The sequence below is a fragment of the Chamaea fasciata genome, unplaced genomic scaffold (genome assembly GCF_029207755.1).
Source record: "Chamaea fasciata isolate MVZ Bird 193981 ecotype frontalis unplaced genomic scaffold, bChaFas1.0.hap1 SCAF_31, whole genome shotgun sequence".
NCBI lineage: Eukaryota > Metazoa > Chordata > Aves > Passeriformes > Sylviidae > Chamaea > Chamaea fasciata.
Genome location: NW_027094116.1, coordinates 1,791,643 through 1,811,292, shown reverse-complemented (window position 1 = coordinate 1,811,292; position 19,650 = coordinate 1,791,643). Strand labels below are relative to the sequence as shown.

Below are 19,650 nucleotides of genomic sequence, written 5' to 3'. Positions count from 1 at the left end.
CCCCGGAGTGTTGCAAAACCCAGTATGGGGTGGGCAGTGCATGACAGAGGAGGCATGGCCTGGGGACGCAGGCAAGGGGGTTTGTGGCATGAAGGCGTGCACAGCACAGGGGGTGCAGCCTGGGAGGCACCAGTGCAAACGGAGCATGGAATACACGGGAAGCAGGGGGGGCATAGTTACAGGGCGCAGCAAGGTAGGGGGGAATGAAGTGGTGGTGCAACTCCACTGGAGCCACTCCCAGGCAACAGGCAGGCTGCAGCAACCCTCTGCTACCCCGCTCCCAGCAGCCATTCCAGTATAAATCCAAAGCATTTATTTGACCCACATTGTCCCCATTGTTTCCTCAACATGTGCTTTAAAAAGAAGCCCTGAGGGGGCTGGAGCAGAGGTATGGGACTGATCCAGCCAGGCTCTCTCTCCCTCCCTCCCTCCCTCCCCAACACCCATGGCACTGTAAGGATCAGGCCCTTTCCTGCAGGACCCCCAAACCCGGTCCCAGGCCAGCTCCCATGCTCTGGTGCAGCCATGCTTCCAGCGTTGTCACTCCTGCTTGGCCACGGTGCGGAAGGTGCGCCCCAGGACTCCGTTTGGGGCCCTTACCAGCTGCCTCTCCATGGGGGGCAGCACTGATTTCCCTCCTCAGAGGCTTGTCCCAGCCACAGAGCTACCAGACAGTGGGGGAGAACTGCTCCCAGAGCCACATCACAGCCCTGGGACTCCCCCACCCAACCCCCAAGCACCTACCAGTGTATTCAGCCCCTGGCTACTGCCCTGAGGAGGAATAATCTGCGTGAGTCATGTGGAGCATTCCAGGGACTGAGGGGACAGGGTGTGAGAGCAGAGGGGTATCACTGAGTGCGGGAGGGGGGAGGCTTAGGGGGACCAGCATGTGCTGCCCCTCGCCCTCTGGCTTGGTCATCTGCCCACTTGTCCACCACGTCTGCCTGTACCTGCAGGGAAAAGGAGAGGCTCCAGGTCAGGGGGGGCAGACAGAGTCCCCTGGACCAGTCCCCCTGGCACTCACCTCACCACGATGCCAACAAACAGGGCGATGCCAAGGAGCAGACTCCCTCCAATGACCAGGAAGGCATAGGGGGATGCCACAGGATGGGTGCTAGATTCCATGGCAGACCCTGACACAGAGAGAATGGATGGGCTCACTGTGGCACCTGGGTGTCCCTGTCCTCCACCCCCAGTCCAGGGACCCTTCCTCACCACCAGCACCATTACTATCATCCTCCCCGAAGAGCTTGGGAGGCAGTGTCACCCCATAGGTGCCATCTTCCACAGGGACCTGCAAAAGGTGGGAGGGGCACAATGGGACAGGTCGCCCCACATGCTCTGGTGTCCCCTTGTCCCACACGGGGAAAGGAGACCCGTTCAGGAATGTGTGATGCTCCCCGGGCCGAGACCACTGTTACCTGTGAGCTGAAAGGCTCTGTTTCAGAGGTGAGGTGCCAAGGGTCTACACAGTGAGGGAGGAGTATGAGACTGGGAGACCCCATGCGGAGTCCCCAGTCTCAGGGCCCCATGTTTCCCTCCTACCTGTCCAGGGGGTACCCACAGCCTCCTGGCTCCACTCGCTCCATGCACCATGGCCGAACTCATCCTTCGCCCTCACCTGCACCACATGCTTCGTCCCACGCCATGCATCACGAATGTCCAGCCAAGTTGTTGTCACCTGATCCACCTGAAGGGAACACAGGGCTGGGGACAGTCTGGCGAGGGACAAGCAACATGCCAGCCAGCGGGGTCTCACCTCCATGAAGGTTGGGGCGGGCTCAGGGCGGTAGCGGACCTGGAAGCGGAGCCAGTAGAAACGGGGGTCCCAGGATGAGGGGTAGGACCAGTTCACCTGCAGCCGCTGTGGCGCCTTCTCCAGTGCCTCCACCGTCACATTGACTGGAGGGTCTGGCTTCACTGCTGGGGATGGGTGGGGCTTAGGGCCTGGCACTACACCCTCAGCCACCCCAGCTCCCAGCAACAGGGGCAGCACTCACGGACACTGCTGAGGGTGATGATCTTGTCTTCGCCAGCCGAGCCACCAGCACTGTTGCTGACGCATGTGGACACCACAAGGGGTTTGGTGTCATCAGTGCCAGGTGGCACCTTCACCCGGCAAACGAACTTCCGTGCCTTGGAGAAGTAGCGGCACCGCTGCTCTGTGGCATTCTCAGCCACGAACCTGTGAGGTCACAGCTCAGGGGGGGCTGCAGCATGCTCTAGGCACAGGGCAGCTGTGAGGGACATGTCCTATGCTGTAGGGTCCCTGGCAGTGTTAGGGAAAGGGTCTGTGGGGAGAGATACATTCTGTGCCATGGGGTCCCAGGCAGCACTGGGGAATGAGGCCATGGGGAAGAAACACATCCTGTGCAGTGGGCTACCAGTAGCTGCTAGGGAAAGGGTCTGCAGGAAGGCAAGCATCCCAAGCCATGGGGTCCTGGATGACACCAGGGAAAGGGTCCATGGAGAGGGACATATTCTGTCTTACTGGGGTCCCAGCCCATCGTGGATGCAGTGACAGCACTCACCTCCGCTTCACCCAGAGCATGGCCCGTGTCCCTGGGGATGGCTTCTCCTGCTGTGGCCACTCACACAGGACATCCTTGTCGTGGCTCCGCCGGTAGCAGGAGACCTGGGGAGTTTCAGGGGGCTCTGCAAGGCAGGGAGGTGCTGGGGGACAGGGGCCATCACAGGCAATGCGGCCAGGGACATTCCCACCCCAGCGTGGACCCACCTGCCACCAGCAGTCGCAGGGAGCGCAGCAGGTGGCTCCCCACAGAGCAGCTGTAGTGCCCAGAGTCCTCGTAGCGCAGCCGCCGCAGGAGCAGCATGTTACCCTCTGCCAGCGTCTGCCCCCAGCCTCCTGCTGCCCCCTGCTCCTTCACCTGCCACAACACCGTGGCATTTTCAGGCACCTTGTCCTGGCAGGTCAACGTGATATTGGCTCCCAGGTGGCCCAACACTGTGTCCCGTGACAGCCCTGGAGGGACAAGAGGGCACCAGGTGATGAAGATGAGACCCCAGGCCCAGTGGGTGTCCCTGGAAATGGAAAGCACCCCATCATCTGCTCCCCATGTCCAGTGACTGCTGGGAGTCAGGGCACTGAGCTGGAGAGTGGCAGTGGTTCCTCACATAGTGGGGTACTGGACCCCTGGCATCACAATAGGGGTGGGCACCACAGCACCTGGCGAGCTGTGTATTGAGGGGTCTGCTGGTGGGGAGCACAGCTCTGGGAAGGTGCCAGACTGGGACTGGTGGTCCCGGGAGCCTCTGGGTGGGAATCCAGTGCCAGAGGGGTTAAGCGACTGCGCTGGCTGGCAGCCCAGGTCAGGCATGGGCAGCGCTCCCGGCTCCCTCCAAAGGTCAGCCAGTACGAACCTGCTGTTCCCTTTGGCTCCTGCTGCTGGGAGCGCACCAAGCACCCAGCAGCCAGCACAGAGCACCCAGCACCCAATACCCATCCAACACCCTGGACACAGCACCCCACGCTCCCAGGACTTCCAGGAGTGCCCCGCACCACCGCCCGCCCGTCTGCCGGGGCCCGGCTGAGCTCCTTCGGGGTAGGCAGGGAACCGCATGTGTCCCCTCCCCGTGCCCGGATCCACGAGGCCCAGGTACCGGGAGAAGCTCAGGGCCACCCCCGTCTCCCGCCCCGCCCGGTACCGGTCGCACTCACCGGCGGGACCGCAGGGCCGCCCGGCGGCGGCGAGGTAGAGGAGGAGGCGGAGGAGGAGGAGAAGGAGAAGCGGCCCCGGCGGCCGCGCCATGCGCCCAGTCCCGGACAGAAAAACATCGGCGGCGCCCGCGGTTGTGAAACCGGGCGGAGGGGCGGGGCGGCACGTGCGCCCGGGGGCCGGGCGAGCCGACACAGCCCCCCCCACCCCCTGCTCCCCGGAACCTCTTTCGTACCCTCCCCCCGTCTCCCCCGGATACGGGACACGGCAGAATCTGCTCAGAACATTATTTTCTTTCTTAAAATAATAATAATAATAATAATAATAATAATAATAATAATAATAATAATAATAATAATAATAATAATAATAATAATAATAATAATAATAATAATAATAATAATCTGATCTGGGTTTTTTTTTTACCTCAGGAACCATAAAATGATACTATTCCGCCAGATAGAAACGCGTCATAAACTATCCACCCTGATCCGCGTCCCCTCCACCGAAATAACCCCCAAAACTCCCCCAGATCTTCTCCAGCCCTCGCCAACAACCGTCTTAACAAGCTCCTCTTTGGTATCGCGTCCCTGGGACCCCAACAGCCCCAGAGACTCCCCGGGGGTCCCCCACTGCCCACCCACACCCCAGGAGCATTCAGTCCCGCGGGAGCTGGCGAGGAGGATCAGGGAGGAAGCAGAGGCCGAGGGTTGCGCAAGACCACGCGCGGGAGTAAATCACGGCAGCCGCCAACACCCAGCCTCCCCTGTAGCACAGAACACTTCCCCTTTCCCACCCAGCACCCACTGTCCTGGTGAACCCTGAGGCAGGGGGGCAAGGAGGGTGACCTTCCTTCCCCCCTTCTCCCTGTACCCAGCCAAGAAATGAGTCACTCTGTAAACTCAGAGGGTTTTTCCTTACTTTTTTGGTTTTGGTTTTTGGTTTTTTTGGTTGCTATTTTTTGGAGGGGTCTTTCTTTCCTTTTTTTGTTTATATAAAAAAAAGACACGTGGGTGAAGGGCACGGAGAGGCCACAGTCGTCCCAGAGCCCTGCACCTCTGGCATGATACATTCATGTGTGATGGGGCATTTGCACTCAGTGGAGTTGAATACTGAAGGAGGAGCGGAGCGGGGTGGAGGTGGGGGGGGGTGTGTAATGGTGGTGACATCCATCCGTCCATCCACCCCCCCCCGGGGAGGGAAAGACTCTATTTTTTGGCTAGAAGGCAACAGTCCAGACAGACTCCTCCAAACCTCAGAACTGGCCTTCACATCACCTCTGCTCCTATCACTGGACCCCACCGACAAGTGGCTTTGCCCTTCCGAGGGGCAGAGGAGGGGAGTCCCCAGCTGCACCAGAGTGGATGTGACCCCGTCCAGTTTCAGACCCTGAGAGTCTTGTCAGCTGTGCCACTGGGGCTGCCAGCACTGCTGCCCTCACAGCCCTTCTTCTTCCGCAGGGTCTCAATCCAGCTGGTGCTGGGACGGGGGGCAAAGCTGGAGAGTGCCAAGGAGCTGAGCCTCATGTTCTTGCCAGACATGATGAGCTCCCCAAAACCCTCCTGATGGGAGAAGGCATAGCCAGAGCGGCGTGAGCCCACACGCCCCGTGTGCCGCATGCACCGGTGCTGTGTCTTCTGCTTCTTCCGTACCAGCTGAGTGTAGCGCACCTGGGGACACAGGGCCAGGTGGAACCACCTCTCCTCAGGGCTAGGACCCTGTCATCACTCCTACAGCCATGCACTCTCACCGTATCCGAGAGTTCTGGTTTCAGGTCCAGCTTAAGGAAGCGAAAGGCCACAACGGGCATGATGCAGACTACAGCGGTGAGGGCGATGGTCAGCCAGACCGTGGGCTGGGCCAGTGTGTTCTGCGCATTACCTGGGCGGAAAGAATGAATCCGGTGAGGGCCAGGCCGAGGCAACACCCTGCTGGGGTGGGGAGCATGGGGCACCACAGGGACTCACCCACAAAGCGGAACTGGTTAGGGAACATCCGGAAGAGGCCACCGCTGTGCATGGTGAAGAGGATGGCAAAGTAGGCAGCCAGGCTGCCCCAGATGAAGAAGTGGTTGATGGCTGTCCAGAATCCTGTGTCTAACCCAATCTAGGGGGGGGGATGCAGGAGGAGACGGGGCTCAGGGGATGCCTGGGGTGCCCTGAGTGTCTGGGGCTGAATAGCCACGTCCCTACCTGCACACTGACGACAATCACGAGGGAGGTGGCGACAGTGACAGCAAAGGACTGGTAGTCGGCCAGCTGGGCACCGTCATCACGGGTGGCATCAGCAAAGACGCCATAGGGGATGAAGAACATGAGGATGGAGGTGTAGATGCCCTGGGCAATGCAGATGAAGAACTCCCGCTTGTTGAAGAGCAGGTTCAGCTGCCCAGGCTCATAGAGTTTGGGGTATTCCATGCTCCGCTGCTCTGGCACATCCTGGGGGCATGGGCACCTCCCTTTAGCCCTGGGCAGAAACAGCCTCCACCACAGCCCACAGAATGACAAGGACAGCCTGACTCAAGCACCCAGGCAGCCCTTCTTCCCACAGGGTGGGCACGAAGGGAAGTGGTACAGACTCCTCACAAGCACAGGGACCTCTCACTACCCCCAGCCGTACCTGGTCAAAGACACCCATAGCGAGCACAGGCAGCGATGTGTAGACAATGTTGTACAGAGTGATGAAGTACTGGTCATACACTGTCTGTATGGAATAGGGCACTCAGCAGGGCACGAGACCTGCCTGCCCTGTGCCCCAGCCAGCTCCCAAGTCCCTGTGCCCACAGCTGCACAGACAGGAGAGCTATCTCCAGCTCCCCAGGACTGCCCACCCTGACCACAGGCTCCTCACATACTGCATGCTGGATGCCAGGCTGTGCCTCCTGGCTCAGGATGAATCCCCGTAGGGAGTCCATGGACCAGAACATGCTTCAGAGCTGAGGAGCCCTGCAGGAAAACCCTCCCCAGCTCTCAGTGAGAAAAGCCACCAACCTACCTGTGCTGAGAAGCCGCAGAAGAAGCCAAACCAGAAGTGGACCATGGTGAAGGCAAAGTTCTTGTAGAAGAAGTAGCATAGAAACTTGCACATGCGCAGGTAGGACCAGCGGCCATGCACCAGGAGCAGGCGCTGTAGGAACTTGAACTGGGAGAAGGAGTAGTCGGAGGCCAGCACAGCCTGGATGCCTTCCTGCCCACTGATGCCCACCCCAATGTGGGCAGCTGTGGAGGGAAGGAGAGACGGGTGAAGAGAGGACTGCCAGTAGAACCAGGGATGAGAACAGCACCCCCAGCACAGGCACATGGTTCCTGTGGGGCAGAGAGGGGTGAGCACAGAGGCTCCCACAAGCACCAGGATGGTGTAGGGGGGTGGCCTGCCTCTCCTGTCGTTCCCCAGATCCCAGGCCTTACTCTTGATCATGCTGACATCATTGGCCCCATCCCCAATGGCCAAAGTCACGGCTTTCTTGTACTTCTTCACCAGCTCCACCACCTGGGCTTTCTGAAGGGGTGTGACACGGCAGCAGATAACAGCCTTGCAGGCACACGCTGTCTCCAGGAATTCCACCTCCATGTCTGCCTCCAGTGCATGGGCCTGCAAGGAGAGCAAGGGACAGCTGGTGTCATGGTACACAGCCAGGCACAGGGTCCTGTCCTGCCTGGCACTCCCAGGGTCCTACCAGACTGTGCCCATTGATGACCAGGGCATATTCGCCTGCAATAGCTTCCAGTACAGAGGTAAGCTTGGAGGAGAGTTTCTCCGGGTAGGAGAAGCCATTGCACACAGAACGTGATGCATCCATCATCTTCTCCCGGGCTTTCCTGAGGAGAGAGGGGACACGGGGCTCCATCTCAGGGCCCTTCCATATTTCTAGCTCCCCCAGTCGCAGCTGCGCCCCGCACTGGTACTGGTCTGTGTCCTTTGCCCCTCAACCCTCACCTGAGCTCCTCTCGCACCTCCAGCACAGTGTGGCCTGAGACCACAAACACCTCTGTCATGTCATCTGTCAGCATCTTGCAGGAGTAGCCGATGTTCACAGCTGTTTCTGAGGACAGGAAACCAGGGGCTGAGCCAGAGTCCATTCAGGAAAGAGCAGTAGAGATCCCAGGCAGGTGGAATCCAGCCCACAATCGTCCTCATTTCCCGCCAGCACCTCAGCCACGCCTCACCCTGCTTGTCCCCTGTCAGCACCCAGATCTTGATGTTGGCCAGTGTCAGGATGGCAATGGTTTCGGGGACCCCCTGCTGCAGTTTGTCCTCGATGGCTGTGGCTCCAAGCAGCTTGAGGACCCAAACAGGTGGGAGGTCAGCAGGGGCTGCCCCCAGCCACCACCAGCCTCAGCCTTCAGCCCACCTACCATCATATCATGCTCCACCTCATCATAGAGCCGAGCCAGGTGATCCTCATGAGCCTCAGGGGCACTGCCAGCTCGGAGCAGCCGCTCGGACCAGTCCTTGTAGTAGCTCTCCTCCAGGTCTTTGTAGGCCAGCACCAGTGTCCGCAGCCCCTCGCCAGCGTACTCCTGCAAGTGGTCAGAGCCGGGTGTGCTGGCAGACCCTGATGGTGTCCCCAGACCCCAGTGGTGTTCCTAGGACAGGGCACAAGCCCAGCTCAGGCTCTTGGGCAGCCATTCTTTCCTCCCCACCCTGCCTGCAGGACCCTGTCCCACGCACATTGAGGTGGTCGGTGGTGATGCCGGTCAGGTCCTGGTTGACAGGATGCAGCCGCTCTAGCAGGATGGTGTCAGCACCTTTGCAGTACAGCCGGATCTTGCCCTCAGGGCTGCGGACTGCGGGGAGGAGGAGATAAGATGCTTGGCTCAGGGGTGCAGGAGCAGGTCCCACTCTGACCCCCAGCCATCAACCTGCCAATGCCTCCACAGTCACATCCCCATCAGTGTTGGACTGGTCCCCCAGCACACCACAATGAGCCTCATTGCTGCAGCCCCACATGGCCTTCCCAGCCCCACAGTCCCTGTGCCATGCCCAGGACCTTACCGATGACGGACATGCGTTTGCGGATGTTGTTGAAGTCCAGGATGGCCAGCAGCTGGTAGGTGACGGCTTGACCCAGCTCATGCACTGTGATGGTCTTGGGCGTGCGGGACCGGAACACAAAGCCAAAGTTTCTGGCAGCTGTGACCAGCGCTCCCTCATCCGGGGACTGTGCCTTGTACAACAACTCCCCTGTGGACAGCCTGGGGGTCAGTGACAGTGTCTTGTGACCCACAGGGATAGATCCTGCCCCAAGCCTACCTTCACTCTTCTCCTCGGACATGACAGTGTGACAGAGCGAGAGCAGGCGGAAGAACTCGTGCACGTGGAGGTCTCCTAGCTTGACGGCTTCCAGTAGGCTAGGGTCCCAGAACTGGAACCGTGGGTCCGCCAGTGGGTTGAAGGAGAAGTCTACTGGCTCTGACCTCTGCCAGAGGCAAAGTTGAGGTTACCCCCTGTGGCACTTGGCATGGGCAGGCGTCAAACTGACAGCACCCTTACCTCTCCCAGCTCTGCCTTGTGACCCAGCATGTCCTGCACTTCACCTGCAAAACAGGGTATGGAGTTAACCACGACAGAGACCCAACACCATGGCAGTTGCTGCTACCCCACAATGCTCTAGCTAAGCCCTCTTGTCCCCTAACTGCCCTGAATGGAGGTGGGGACACAGTGTAACCCCACTCTGTGGGCAGTCCCAGCCTGGCTCTGGCAGCTGGCACTTACCATAGCTGTGCCCGTTCACAGAGCACTTGCTGAAAACCATGATATTCTGGGTGAGGGTGCCAGTTTTGTCAGAGAAGATGTACTCCACCTGCCCCAGCTCCTCATTGAGGGTGGTGGTGCGGGCTTCAGCAGGCGTCCGGCGCTTGGCACAGTACATCTTCTTGTCCCAGTTGATGAAGTAGCTGTGCCCAAGCCGGATCACCTCAACGCTGCAGGGAGGATGGCTGGGTGTCACTGGGGCAGGGTAGCACACTGTGCTGAGCCAATGACAGGCATACACATGCCCACCCCAGACCCTCAGTGCTTTGGGCACTCCAGCACCCCAGGTGCCCCCCACTGCTTGCTAGCTCCCACACCCTTCCCAGGGGCTGGCCTGCAACCCATTCCTGCTGACAGCCACCACGAAGTCAGGGCTGGGGACTGAGGCAAGGCACCCAGGGGGCAGCCCATGGGGCTCCCCAGGCATCTCACACACCTTAGAACCGTGAACCCCTCCCCAGCCCCCAGGGCAGACAGCAATGAGCTAGTGGGAGGGGTGGGGGTGACACATTCTTACCTCGGGGCTAAGAGTGACAGAACCCATGCTAGGGAACGAAAAGAGAGAGAAATTAAAAGAGAGAGAGAAGGGGACAGTGCAGGAGCCTGGGAGCTGTAGGAGGGCAGAGCAAAATAGCCAGTGTGCAGCCAGTGCAGGGAGAGACAAGCAGCCAGACAGACAAAGCCGGGGGGCCCTGAGGGACCTGTGGGGTCCTCAGGTCTTGGGGCATCCCTGAAGGCAGACACGGCCTGTCACCAAGAGAGTAGCCCACACCCACCCACAGAACACACCGTTATGCCTGTGGATCTTCATCTCTGTCTCCCCTCCCCAGAGGGCACCCCTAATTTCTCATCCAGCCCCTGCCCACCCCTCTGCCCCCTGCCCTACCTCACATAGAGCGAGATTGGCACCACAGTGTTGAGGATGATAATGTAGGACCAGAAGGAGAGGAAGCCAGAGAAGAAGGCACTGTGCACCCCCTCATCCCAGGGCAAGTAGATCTGGAAGCAGACGCCCACCTCGTGCTCCCAGATGGCATTGCCAATGGCCAGGATCACTCCCATGCATACCAGGAACCCAAAGATCTGGGGACAGGACAGTACATCAGAGCCCTGACTGGGGCAGAGCCAGGGCTCCCAGGACCTCCCTTCTGCATACCCAGAGCACCAGCGTGTTCATCAGCCGGTCGATGCTTGTCCGCTTAAATTTGGTCCGGCCACTGTTCTGCATCAGCTTTGTGTCGGGTCCTGGGGAGTGGGAAGGCATCAGGGGGTGTCTTTCCCTCCCCTCTGAGCAGCGCAGCAGCAGCTGCCGCCTCAGCCCACCTGCAAAGATGACGAGGCCAAAGCACCACTCGGTGTTGCGCAGGACGCAGCCCCGAAGCAGCATGTTCTGGTTGCTCAGGGGGTACTTGTCCTCCTTCCAGTACAGTGTCCCACCAAACTTGTCCAGCTTGTTGTTGGGGGGTTCACAAATCACCTCACCTGGGTGCACAGTACGGCTCAGCTGTGACTTGCCTTCTCCACATGGCCAGCTCCATCCCAGAGCTCCCAGCACCATCCCTGACTCCCCAGAGATCCGCTTTGAGCCACAGTATGACAATGCCACGTGGTTGGTCCTTGTCTAGCCAGGGTGATGGAGTGAGAAACATGGGGGCTGCCCTGTGGCAGAGGGCTGGTTGCAGGCACTCACCGTCAAAGCGAGCCAGCTGGCTGGTGTCCCCCAGCTCCGCGGTGACAGGGATGGCCTGACGCACCTTCATGTTGGTCTCTCTGCAGGCAAGAAGGCGCCACATGCGGGTTAGAGACAGCTGGCAGGGAGGGCCGTCGCAGGCGCTGCCCAGCAGCTCACTCTCACTCCCACATCCTGCCTTCCCTGGGCCCCCCAAGGCAAGCAGGGGCACCTACCCATCCAGCTCTGCAGTCTCTATGTAGCATAACCCATGCGGTTCACTGCTGGAGAGGAGGAGGAGGTCAGCCTGCTGGGAGAGATTTGTGAAGGGTTGTGCCAACACTGGGGCTCCCTGATGCCTTCCCCAGGGAAGCTCCTGGCCCTTGGATGTCCTTGGAACTCGTTGGAGCATCTGCAAAGGCTGTCCCTAACCCCATGTATCCTTTGCACCCGAGCCTAGCCACCATTGCTGCAAGTGCCCAGATCCCCAGAGTTCAAAATATGGCTCCACCATGGCTCCAACTCTCCAATATAAATGCAACTTCTAGGTCGGAAAGCCCTAATGTCCCCATCCTGGGAAGTGATGGAGGAGCACAAAAGCAAAGCGGGAGTGGCACCACACCCTTCCATGGTCCCTGTGTGCCACCCACCCTGCTAGAACCATACTTGTCTCAGGGCTGCACTCACCGCCACAAACTGGTTGTTCTCCAACTTGATGATGTCTCCAACACGGACATTCATCCACTGCTCCTGCCGAAGGCTGTAGAGGGACAGCATACTGTAGTCAGGCAGGAGCCCTGCCCACTGCCCTGTGCCACATCCTGCAGGGTCCCTGACTCCCTCTCCACTGCTCTGTGCCCATGACACTCACACTCCACCGATCAGGACCTGAGACTGCCGGTTGTTCACCTGGTTGTCGCTTTTATGGCGGAACTGGGAGCAAGGGGAAGAGAAAGAAGGGTCAACCTCTTGGGGATGGGGTCCTGTGTTCCCACACCATCTCAAATGCCATGGCTCTGGACACCACACTCCTGCACAGCATCTCAACCCCCTGCCCAGTGGGCAGAGGGACGCAGGGGGAACCACTCACATAGTCATCGGTGGCATCTTTGACAGCTGTGATGGTTAAGACAAGAACCAAAGGCACGATGGTGGTAAACCAGGAGAGTGAAGAAATCTGAGGAATCAGCTGGGGACAGGGAACAGGAATTACATGGGAACCAGCCAGCCTCAGGACCATGCTGCCCCTGCTTGAGGGTGCCAAATCTCTCCACTTCCAAAGTTTGGGACTACTCAGAGCCCTGCTGTATGCCCAGGCAGGGAAGGACCGCACTCACCTGCAGGATGAGGAGGAAGAGGAAATAGGTGTTGGCCACTTCTTGGAACTGCTCGAAGAGGTTGACAGGCAGGAAGGTGACAATGTTGTACTTGGAGGTCTTGATGCAGTTGCTCTAGGGACGGATGGGGCAAGAAGGGGGTTTACAGGCTGCTGAGGCCCCCCCAAGATCAGATCACTCTGGAGGGCAGGGCCTGTGGCTTACTGTGCTCTTTTGGGGGGTCAGGCTCCTGCTCCTGTGCTACCTCTGGCAGCTTCCTTGGGAAGCCAATTCCTCAGTCTCAGTCACCAGCCGGTACCCTGGGACCAGCCTCCTCCAGCAGCAGCACCTGGCCCCCACAAGGGTGACCCCAACCCAGACCCCCTTCTCCCCTCTCCGCAACCAGCTCTGGAGCAGCCAGGGATAACCTTCAGCATGGGGGGAGGTCAAGCACTGCCCTCCCCAGGCACCTTCAGAAGCTGACCCATGATCCACATTGGGATGTGGGACCAGGCTGGGAGCTGGGCAGAGCCAGAGGGTTGTTGGCCTTGGCCAAGCATGGGAGGCTGAATCCTCCACACAGAATGCACTGTGCTCATCCAGCCCCACAGCTGTATTGGCATTAATGTCATCAGCACCATTTTCTCAGGGACAAACATCTATTTTGTAGCCATAACAGCTCCCCCCTCCCCTGCCCCCCCAATGAGGTATGGGTGATTCAGACCCTAACCCCACAAACTTGCCCGAGGACCCCCGGGAAGGGGTTCAGGCCCCCCTCACTCACTGCGTACTGGAACTTCTCGTTGTACTCCCGTGCGTTGGCTCGCACTCGACGCTCTTCCTCTGCAACACAGCACCCTGTCACCCCCATGCTCCCTGACACTCCTTACATCTGCAGCCAGACAGCTCCAAGACCCTGAACCCTGACACCCCAATCTCCTCTCCATCCTGAGAGCCAAGCTAGTCCCAGAATCCCAGAAGGCAGGGAACAGGAAGTCTCCCCAGCTGCGTCATGTGGCCTGTGCTCCCCCATGCTAGGACCTGTACCCCTGCACACCTAGAGCTTCAGCCTTGCTTAACTCTACCTCCACCCCTAAATTCTGCATCCCCAGATCCCCCCAAGCCTGCACTGCTAGACACCCAGCTCTACTTACCTGTATTCCCAGAGTCCCAGATTCTGCATCCCCCATCTGACTTATCTGCTCCCCCAGCTTGGCACCCCGAGGTCACCAGACCCTTACAGCCCTGCACCCCCAGATCACACCTCTGCTCCCTCAGCCCTGCTTTGCTGCATTCCTGGATTCCCAATCGCGCCCCCCCAACCCCTTTTAGCTGCAGCCCTGCACTCCTAACTCTGCACCCCCCGGCTTCCATTTCTGCTCCTCCCCCGTGCTCACCCCGCATCCACCCGCCCCGTCGGGGTCGCGGACCCGCTCGTCGGACATCTCCCGGGGCACGGCCCCGGGCCCGGCCCCTCTCGCCCCGCCCTGCCGCGTTACTGGGGCAACGGCCGCACTGGGGCCCGATGGGGACCCGCCCGGGCTTCTCCTGGGCCCACCGCGGCCCCGCTTACCCGGGGCTCGGCGGGCCGCGCAGCGCTCCATGTCCCGCGGCCCCGCAGCCCATGGGGAGCAGGCGGGCGGCCGGGCCGGGCCGGGCCGGGGCCGCTGCCTCTGCCGCCGCCTCAGCTCCCCATGGCCGCGGCGGCGCCGGTCGGCGGCGGAAGTGAGGTGGGGGCGCGGGGAAGCGACGGAGCGCGGCCGCGGGGGGCGGCCCAAATTGCAACCCCGGCGGCGTCCTGGCCAGCGGGGCGGCTCCACGAGGTCCCGGGGGGCCAGGGACAGCCCCACAGGTTGCCAGGGGGCAATGCCGGGGGTCCCGGGGACAGCCCCAGATCCCAGGGGGGCAACCCCCACACTCAGCAGTACGTGTCCCCCAGGCTGGGGTCCCCCTGCAGCCAGGCCTGGCCGGCCTTCCTCTGGGGGCTGGGGGGCATGGCCTCCACCGTATCCCTGCCCCCCCATGTCCATACACAAAGACACCCGGGGCCTTCAGGACTCTTTTAATGGTGTGACAGGGACTGTGGGGGAGACTGTGCTGCTGGCGCATGGTGGTGGGGGATACCCGGTAGGCACTGTCTCCCCAGTGTCCTTCTCCTTGGGCGACATCTGAACGTCTGGGTCGATGGCGGTGTTGACTAGAACGATGGAGCTCTGCTCTGCCAGGATTTCGCTCTCTTCCTCCGGGTGGTGGAAAGTCACAAAGAGGTGGTACAGGTATGTGCCCACGGCGGCTCCCAGCAGTGGTGCTACCAGTGGCACCCACCACCATCCATTGCCCCTGCTGAGGACGGGACCAGGTGGGCTGGGGATCATCCCTGCCATCTCCACCTCACCCCCTTCACTCTACCCACCTGAAGACCTCGGGGCCCCAGCCTGCCACATAGGTGAAGAGCCGGGGCCCTAAGTCCCGCGCAGGGTTCAGGGGGCAGCCACAGTTGGCCCCCATGGAGGACTCAATGGATAGCACCAAGAGAGCCACAACCACTGGTTCCAGGCCCTTGGGGACAGCCTTGTTGCGGGCATCTATGATACCCATGACACCCACCATCAGCACCGCTGTGCCGATCACCTGCAAGGACAACGCAGCAGCTCAGCACCACGGGGACTGAGGGGGCTGGGGGAGCTGACAGTGGCACCCACCTGGTCCAAGAAGCCATTGGTGATGGAGACGTAGTCAGCCGGGTAAGTGGCAAAGATGGAGGCAGTTTCTCGAGGACCAGAGACAGTAAGGGTCCCGTTGCTGTAGTGCCAGATGGCATCTTGGGACAGAGGCAGAGCATGTCCATTAGCCTGGCCACCCCAGCCATCACTGTAGGGTTCTCTAGCCCAATGCTAGCCCCCATACCATAGTAGAGGATGTAAACAGCTCCAGCAGATATGAAAGATGCGAAGGTCTGCACAACCACAAAGATGGGAAACTTCCACCAGGGAAACTGCTCTATCAGGCACATGGCAAAGGAGAATGCTGGGTTCATATGGGCCCCTGCAATGGAGTAGGGAGAAGGGCTGGGAATGGAGGGTCCTGGGAGACTCAGAGCCAGAGGACAGCAAGAGTAGGGACTCCTTCCTCTATCTCACCAGAAATTCCCCCTGCAGTGTAGACGCCCACCATGACAGCCAGGGCACCTCCCAGGTAGGTGGTGAGGAGATTCCCCTTCACCTCAGAGCTGGTGATCTTCTGTGCAGAGCTGCCCAGGGTGATTATCTGGAGAAGAGGAAAGTAGTCCCACCTCAGTCCTGGTGGCCTTGTGTGGAGACCCTCCCACCGCTGATACTGCAGGGCAGCAAGGCAAGGGCTATGCTGGTGCTGCCCCCCTGGTTTTGCTCCTCAGTACTTGGACACCAGACAGGGTGGTGGTTACTCCCCTTGCTTGTGGTTTTGATGGCAAAGCAACCAAATTATAAGCAATTAAGTAAACTGCTTTCTGTGGGGAGGTGTTGGGGAAGAGATACCACAACATAGCCCCAGGGACACCATTTACCATCGTGGGATGCAGCTCAAATGCTAAGAACAGCACCAGAGTCCCAACCTTTGCCTGCTCTGAGGCAGGAGGTATTGAGGCACACACTGTCCAGCACCACACCCTGTTTGCACCAGAGCCACGGCACAGGGCGGACCATGCTGTGGGAACAGGGTCCAAGTGGGAAGACAGGCGGTGCTGAATTGCACTTTTGAGTGTAGCGCAGCCCCAAACCCCTCCAACCCCATGGGGCAAGCAGCAGAGCCCTGGGACTCCTGGCACCTGCCACCACCCCACCATCAGCCCTGTCCCACCCACAAGACCCACCCCCCCAGCCCCAGCCCACCTGCCTGCCCTGCTTACTATGAGCATGAAGGTGGCCAGCAGCTCAGCCAGGCATTCTCGCACCAGCTGATTCCGGATGTGGAGCAGACTCCGGGCCCTCGTCAAGAAAGAAGTGGTGCCCATAGTGCTGACCAGGCAGGGGCAGCAGTGACAGCAGTGACAGCAGCGACAGCAGTAGCAGCAGCAACAGCAGTAGCAGCAGCGACAGTGGCAGTGGCGTAAATGTCTCATTCGCAGCAGGTTTTATGAGCCCTAGAGCCAGGTGGGTGATTATGTGCAGACTTTAAACCAATCATGGCTGCACCAAGGGAGACGCCTGGTGGGGACCAGAGTCCCATGTGGGGCCAGGGACACCGTGTGACAATGCTGCACCCCAGGAGCGCCAGGCTGGGTGGAAGCACCTTGATCCCTAAGTGGCTGTGGGGTGCCAAGACCTCACTCAGGTGAGCAGGCACAAGTATTTCCCAGCCAGGAACTCCCTTTATCCCTGCCACATCCCTGCCCAAGCCACAGCTGCAGTCAACACTAATGAAGAGGTCCTGGAAAGGCCTCTGGGCTGGGCCAGACCCTCAAGAGTGGCCCAGGGGAGGCATTAGCACAGCATCGGGCAGGGAAATGGGAGAGGAAAGTAAGAAGGGAGCAGTGCAGGCACAGGAGCCCAGCAACCACCTCCACCCCTTGAGGCAGCCCCCCAAGTGTCATCCTGGTGGACGGGGGGAATCTGCCTCCAAACCCATGAGATTCCAGTCTGAAGGAGCATGGAAGGTCACGATTTAGCATAAATAGACTTTATTGCTCTGTACACACATACACTCAGTGCCCACAGGGGTCCCTGTGGCTCTGCAGCGCTGCAAAAGGTGGGCAGCCTCCAGCCCAGGCACCACTTCCCAGCAAGATCTGACCCATCTACAACAAAAACAGGTGGTAAAAAGAGACTGCTGCCTGCTCTGACAAGCCTGGCAAGCCCAGGGTCCCCCCAGACTGCACCTGTCACACATACGGGCTGCTCAGTCAGGACTCGACAGAGCTACCAGCTCGAGAACCAGCGTCGGAAGAAGCTGCCTAGCACAGATGAGGGGTCGCTCGGGTTGGCAGCACGAAGCTCATCTTGCTGTGGCCACATGCCAGCGAACTGTGCCAGCTCTCCTGGGAGGGCAGGGAGAACTCCCTCAGTGGGGCCCCCATCCACTCCCTGCATCCTCCCCAGACTCCCACTCACGGTCATCCATGTTGACCACCTCCTCCCGGTAGTCCTTCTTCTGCCCATCCTCCTTGGTGGTGGTGATGAAGGCCTGGTCCCCCTTCCAGCGCGTCACCGTTGTCTCCCGGCGGCCCTGGCTGTCCTGCACAGTGCGGCGCTCCTCTACTGCCTGTGAAGAGTGTGGAGCCCTGAGAGACTCCCCAGCAACGGGGATGGTGTCTCCAGGTCTCCCACAGCCCTGCTACACCTGCAGGGACACTCACCCCATCAGGGAGAGTCACTTTGGTGACAGAGACACTCTGGAAGTAAGAGTGGGACTTGGGCTCGTTGGGTCTCAGGATGGTCCCCAGCCCCACGGAGGAGACCTGGGAGTCCAGGTCTGGGGGGAGATGTAAGCTGGTGGCTGCAGCAGGGGTACATGCCCCAGAGGCTGTGCTAGCACAGGGGGCTGGAGCAGGGAGGGGAGAGGCCCCCCCAGCCCCTGCTCCCAGCACCCACCTTGGTCTTCCTTAAGGCCAGGAGGAGTTCGGTGAGCATCTTCCAGCTGCAAGACAAAGCCACGTACCACTGACGCCAGTGACAAGAGGCAAAGCACGACACTGGGGCAACACTGCAGCAGCACAGAGCTGGCTACCGCTGTTGAGTCTGCGGGAGGCAGATCCCAGACCCCTCACCTACCCCTAAGAAGGGTCTCCATGGCCGGGCCAGATCGCCGGCGTCCCCGGAGCTCCCCGGGGCCGCGCTGGCAGAGGGACTCTCCGGGTGCTTCAGCATCGAGTCCCGCAGCGGTCGCTTTGCGCTGCCTTCGCGGGGGCCGGGCAGGGCGGGCTCTGCGCAGCAGAAGGGCGTCGGTCAGGCCGAGGGGCTCTGAGCAGCCCCAAGAGTCTCGCTCAGCCCTTCCCAAACCCACCGAAAGGCTGCTGGGGCTCGGCCCAGAACCCCCCCAAGACGCCTAGGAGCTCGCCCATGTCCCGGAATAGCCCCTCGAAGGCGCCGCGGGATGAGCCAGGACGGAATCCGAAGCCGAAGTCCTGGGGGGGCTGCGACATGGACGGGTCGCCATCCTCCTCCTCCTCCTCCTCGTCCCACGCCGCGTCGCCGAACAGCGGGTCCCGAGGTCTGCGGGACCGCGGCAGTGAGACACCCGGACAGGCCGGAGTAACCGGGGGTTGAGAGAGGGACAGAGTTTGTATGGGTGGGGCCGGGGCAACCCAAGGGACGAGCAGAGTTACCTGTACGGTCCTGGGAACCCGAAGAAGCCGCGAAACACGTCGTAGAAGCTCATCCCCCCTCTGGCTCCCGCTCCCCCGTCCCCCCCGCTGCGGCCGGGTCGCGCTGCCGCAAAGCACCGCGGCCGTAAAGCGCCGCCGAGTGTCGCGAGGCGCCGCGGCAGAGGTGCCCGTGCCGTGCTCTCCCCGCCGACACCGGCACGGGCTGGAGTCCTCCCGGTCTGACCGCCCCAGGCCCGCGGCCCCTGCCCGGCCGCACGAGCTACCTACCCCGGGGAGTGTGTGCCGGGGCACCCCCGCGGCGGCAGGGGTGGGCTGGCGGGTTACCAGGCTCTATCCAGCGGCACTTGTGCTCCTACAGCCCTGCTCTGTGCCCCCAGCTGAGCTCCACGAGTCCGTCTGAGCCCTGCCGCTCCCCCGCCAGGCCCGCACAGCAGAGGAGGACTCCAACTCTGGCCTTCACCGCAGCAGGGAGCCCGCGAAGCCCCAGCCCCTTACCTTGCAGCGAGGAGGCTGAGGGAGAGCACAAGGCCAAGGACAGCTCAGCGGCCAGGGACAGACAAGCACTGCTTCCTCCTGCACCAGTGGTCTCATCGCCCTCCCCTGCATCTATGACCACCCTCCCCCTGACTGTGCCGCTGACCTCATGGGCAGGAGGGGGCTGGGGAGAGCACCCCTCAACCCCCAAAAGGAGGACCAGCAGCACCAGAGCAGTAGAGGCATAAGGCAGAGCACAGCAGGAGGCAAAAATGAAGGGTCAGGGTCTCAGAGGTAGGGGTAGGACAGTGGCATTATCCCTGTGCTGGCATCCTGCTGCCCAGCGCAGCAGCTGGGAAAAGGAAAAATCCACAAAAGGTGTGGACAAAAACACCAGCAAGAAGCTGGGGAGGGGTGGGGGAAGTGCTGCCCCCACTGCCCAGGGCCGCCCACCCCCTG

The 19,650-nt window shown here is 60.6% G+C and overlaps 4 protein-coding genes across 19 annotated transcripts; all 4 read right to left on the bottom strand.

Moving 5' to 3' along the window:
* Positions 1-298: 298 nt before the first annotated feature.
* Positions 299-3,861, bottom strand: IL6R (interleukin 6 receptor). 5 transcript variants are annotated; one of them, XM_066206799.1, is made up of 10 exons: positions 3,680-3,861; positions 2,738-2,983; positions 2,532-2,655; positions 2,001-2,185; positions 1,799-1,923; positions 1,546-1,690; positions 1,422-1,465; positions 1,216-1,294; positions 1,025-1,133; positions 299-950 (listed from the first exon to the last, which is right to left on the bottom strand). In XM_066206799.1, the coding sequence occupies exons 1-10, from the start codon at positions 3,768-3,770 to the stop codon at positions 764-766; spliced, it is 1,335 nt and encodes a 444-aa protein (XP_066062896.1). In that variant the 5' UTR covers positions 3,771-3,861; the 3' UTR covers positions 299-763. The 5 variants fall into 5 exon arrangements, with proteins under 5 accessions (XP_066062896.1, XP_066062894.1, XP_066062895.1 ...); XM_066206797.1 differs by having other exon boundaries at positions 1,760-1,923; positions 3,680-3,860; XM_066206798.1 differs by having other exon boundaries at positions 1,760-1,920; positions 3,680-3,859.
* A 724-nt stretch (positions 3,862-4,585) lies between these two features.
* Positions 4,586-14,123, bottom strand: ATP8B2 (ATPase phospholipid transporting 8B2). 11 transcript variants are annotated; one of them, XM_066206722.1, is made up of 27 exons: positions 13,990-14,123; positions 13,208-13,259; positions 12,438-12,551; positions 12,191-12,289; positions 11,972-12,033; positions 11,788-11,860; positions 11,337-11,410; positions 11,122-11,201; positions 10,755-10,913; positions 10,588-10,676; positions 10,318-10,514; positions 9,393-9,601; positions 9,171-9,214; positions 8,931-9,096; positions 8,673-8,861; positions 8,349-8,464; positions 8,033-8,197; positions 7,844-7,955; positions 7,614-7,719; positions 7,354-7,495; positions 7,085-7,268; positions 6,672-6,895; positions 6,297-6,380; positions 5,870-6,115; positions 5,645-5,783; positions 5,428-5,558; positions 4,586-5,347 (listed from the first exon to the last, which is right to left on the bottom strand). In XM_066206722.1, exons 1-27 carry the CDS (start codon positions 14,040-14,042, stop codon positions 5,060-5,062), a joined length of 3,597 nt encoding a protein of 1,198 aa, XP_066062819.1. In that variant the 5' UTR covers positions 14,043-14,123; the 3' UTR covers positions 4,586-5,059. The 11 variants fall into 11 exon arrangements, with proteins under 11 accessions (XP_066062819.1, XP_066062820.1, XP_066062822.1 ...); XM_066206723.1 differs by having other exon boundaries at positions 11,337-11,407; positions 13,201-13,259; positions 13,990-14,117; XM_066206725.1 differs by lacking the exon at positions 13,990-14,123 and adding an exon at positions 13,814-13,869 and having other exon boundaries at positions 13,201-13,259.
* A 344-nt stretch (positions 14,124-14,467) lies between these two features.
* AQP10 (aquaporin 10) lies at positions 14,468-16,982 on the bottom strand. The gene is made up of 6 exons (XM_066206836.1): positions 16,303-16,982; positions 15,557-15,683; positions 15,324-15,461; positions 15,119-15,237; positions 14,830-15,047; positions 14,468-14,759 (listed from the first exon to the last, which is right to left on the bottom strand). The coding sequence occupies exons 1-6, from the start codon at positions 16,513-16,515 to the stop codon at positions 14,468-14,470; spliced, it is 1,107 nt and encodes a 368-aa protein (XP_066062933.1). The 5' UTR covers positions 16,516-16,982.
* Positions 16,983-17,056: 74 nt separating this feature from the next.
* On the bottom strand, positions 17,057-18,817 carry HAX1 (HCLS1 associated protein X-1). Of its 2 annotated transcripts, none has more exons than XM_066206849.1 (8): positions 18,718-18,817; positions 18,396-18,604; positions 18,164-18,315; positions 17,984-18,029; positions 17,749-17,864; positions 17,504-17,654; positions 17,272-17,430; positions 17,057-17,190 (listed from the first exon to the last, which is right to left on the bottom strand). In XM_066206849.1, exons 1-7 carry the CDS (start codon positions 18,768-18,770, stop codon positions 17,312-17,314), a joined length of 846 nt encoding a protein of 281 aa, XP_066062946.1. In that variant the 5' UTR covers positions 18,771-18,817; the 3' UTR covers positions 17,057-17,190; positions 17,272-17,311. The 2 variants fall into 2 exon arrangements, with proteins under 2 accessions (XP_066062946.1, XP_066062947.1); XM_066206850.1 differs by having other exon boundaries at positions 17,285-17,430.
* Positions 18,818-19,650: the final 833 nt, after the last annotated feature.

What these genes read in the sequence shown, in the direction of transcription:
- IL6R (XM_066206795.1), bottom strand. Translation starts at nt 3,770, where the DNA reads ATGGCGCGGCCGCCGGGGCCGCTTCTCCTTCTCCTCCTCCTCCGCCTC. An exon ending in CCTGCGACTGCTGGTGGCAG is followed by an intron (nt 2,656 to 2,737) that starts GTGGGTCCACGC and finishes CCTGCCTTGCAG; the next exon opens with AGCCCCCTGAAACTCCCCAG. An exon ending in TGATAGTAATGGTGCTGGTG is followed by an intron (nt 1,134 to 1,215) that starts GTGAGGAAGGGT and finishes TCTCTGTGTCAG; the next exon opens with GGTCTGCCATGGAATCTAGC.
- ATP8B2 (XM_066206718.1), bottom strand. Translation starts at nt 14,020, where the DNA reads ATGGAGCGCTGCGCGGCCCGCCGAGCCCCGG. An exon ending in CGCGGCCCGCCGAGCCCCGG is followed by an intron (nt 13,260 to 13,989) that starts GTAAGCGGGGCC and finishes GCTGTGTTGCAG; the next exon opens with AGGAAGAGCGTCGAGTGCGA. An exon ending in TCTTCCTCCTCATCCTGCAG is followed by an intron (nt 12,290 to 12,437) that starts GTGAGTGCGGTC and finishes CCCTGTCCCCAG; the next exon opens with CTGATTCCTCAGATTTCTTC.
- AQP10 (XM_066206836.1), bottom strand. Translation starts at nt 16,515, where the DNA reads ATGAGACATTTACGCCACTGCCACTGTCGCTGCTGCTACTGCTGTTGC. An exon ending in TGTTTACATCCTCTACTATG is followed by an intron (nt 15,238 to 15,323) that starts GTATGGGGGCTA and finishes CTCTGTCCCAAG; the next exon opens with ATGCCATCTGGCACTACAGC. An exon ending in CCAATGGCTTCTTGGACCAG is followed by an intron (nt 15,048 to 15,118) that starts GTGGGTGCCACT and finishes TTGTCCTTGCAG; the next exon opens with GTGATCGGCACAGCGGTGCT.
- HAX1 (XM_066206849.1), bottom strand. Translation starts at nt 18,770, where the DNA reads ATGAGCTTCTACGACGTGTTTCGCGGCTTCTTCGGGTTCCCAGGACCG. An exon ending in CGAGCCCCAGCAGCCTTTCG is followed by an intron (nt 18,316 to 18,395) that starts GTGGGTTTGGGA and finishes TCTGCTGCGCAG; the next exon opens with AGCCCGCCCTGCCCGGCCCC. An exon ending in GGTGGTCAACATGGATGACC is followed by an intron (nt 17,431 to 17,503) that starts GTGAGTGGGAGT and finishes CTGCCCTCCCAG; the next exon opens with GAGAGCTGGCACAGTTCGCT.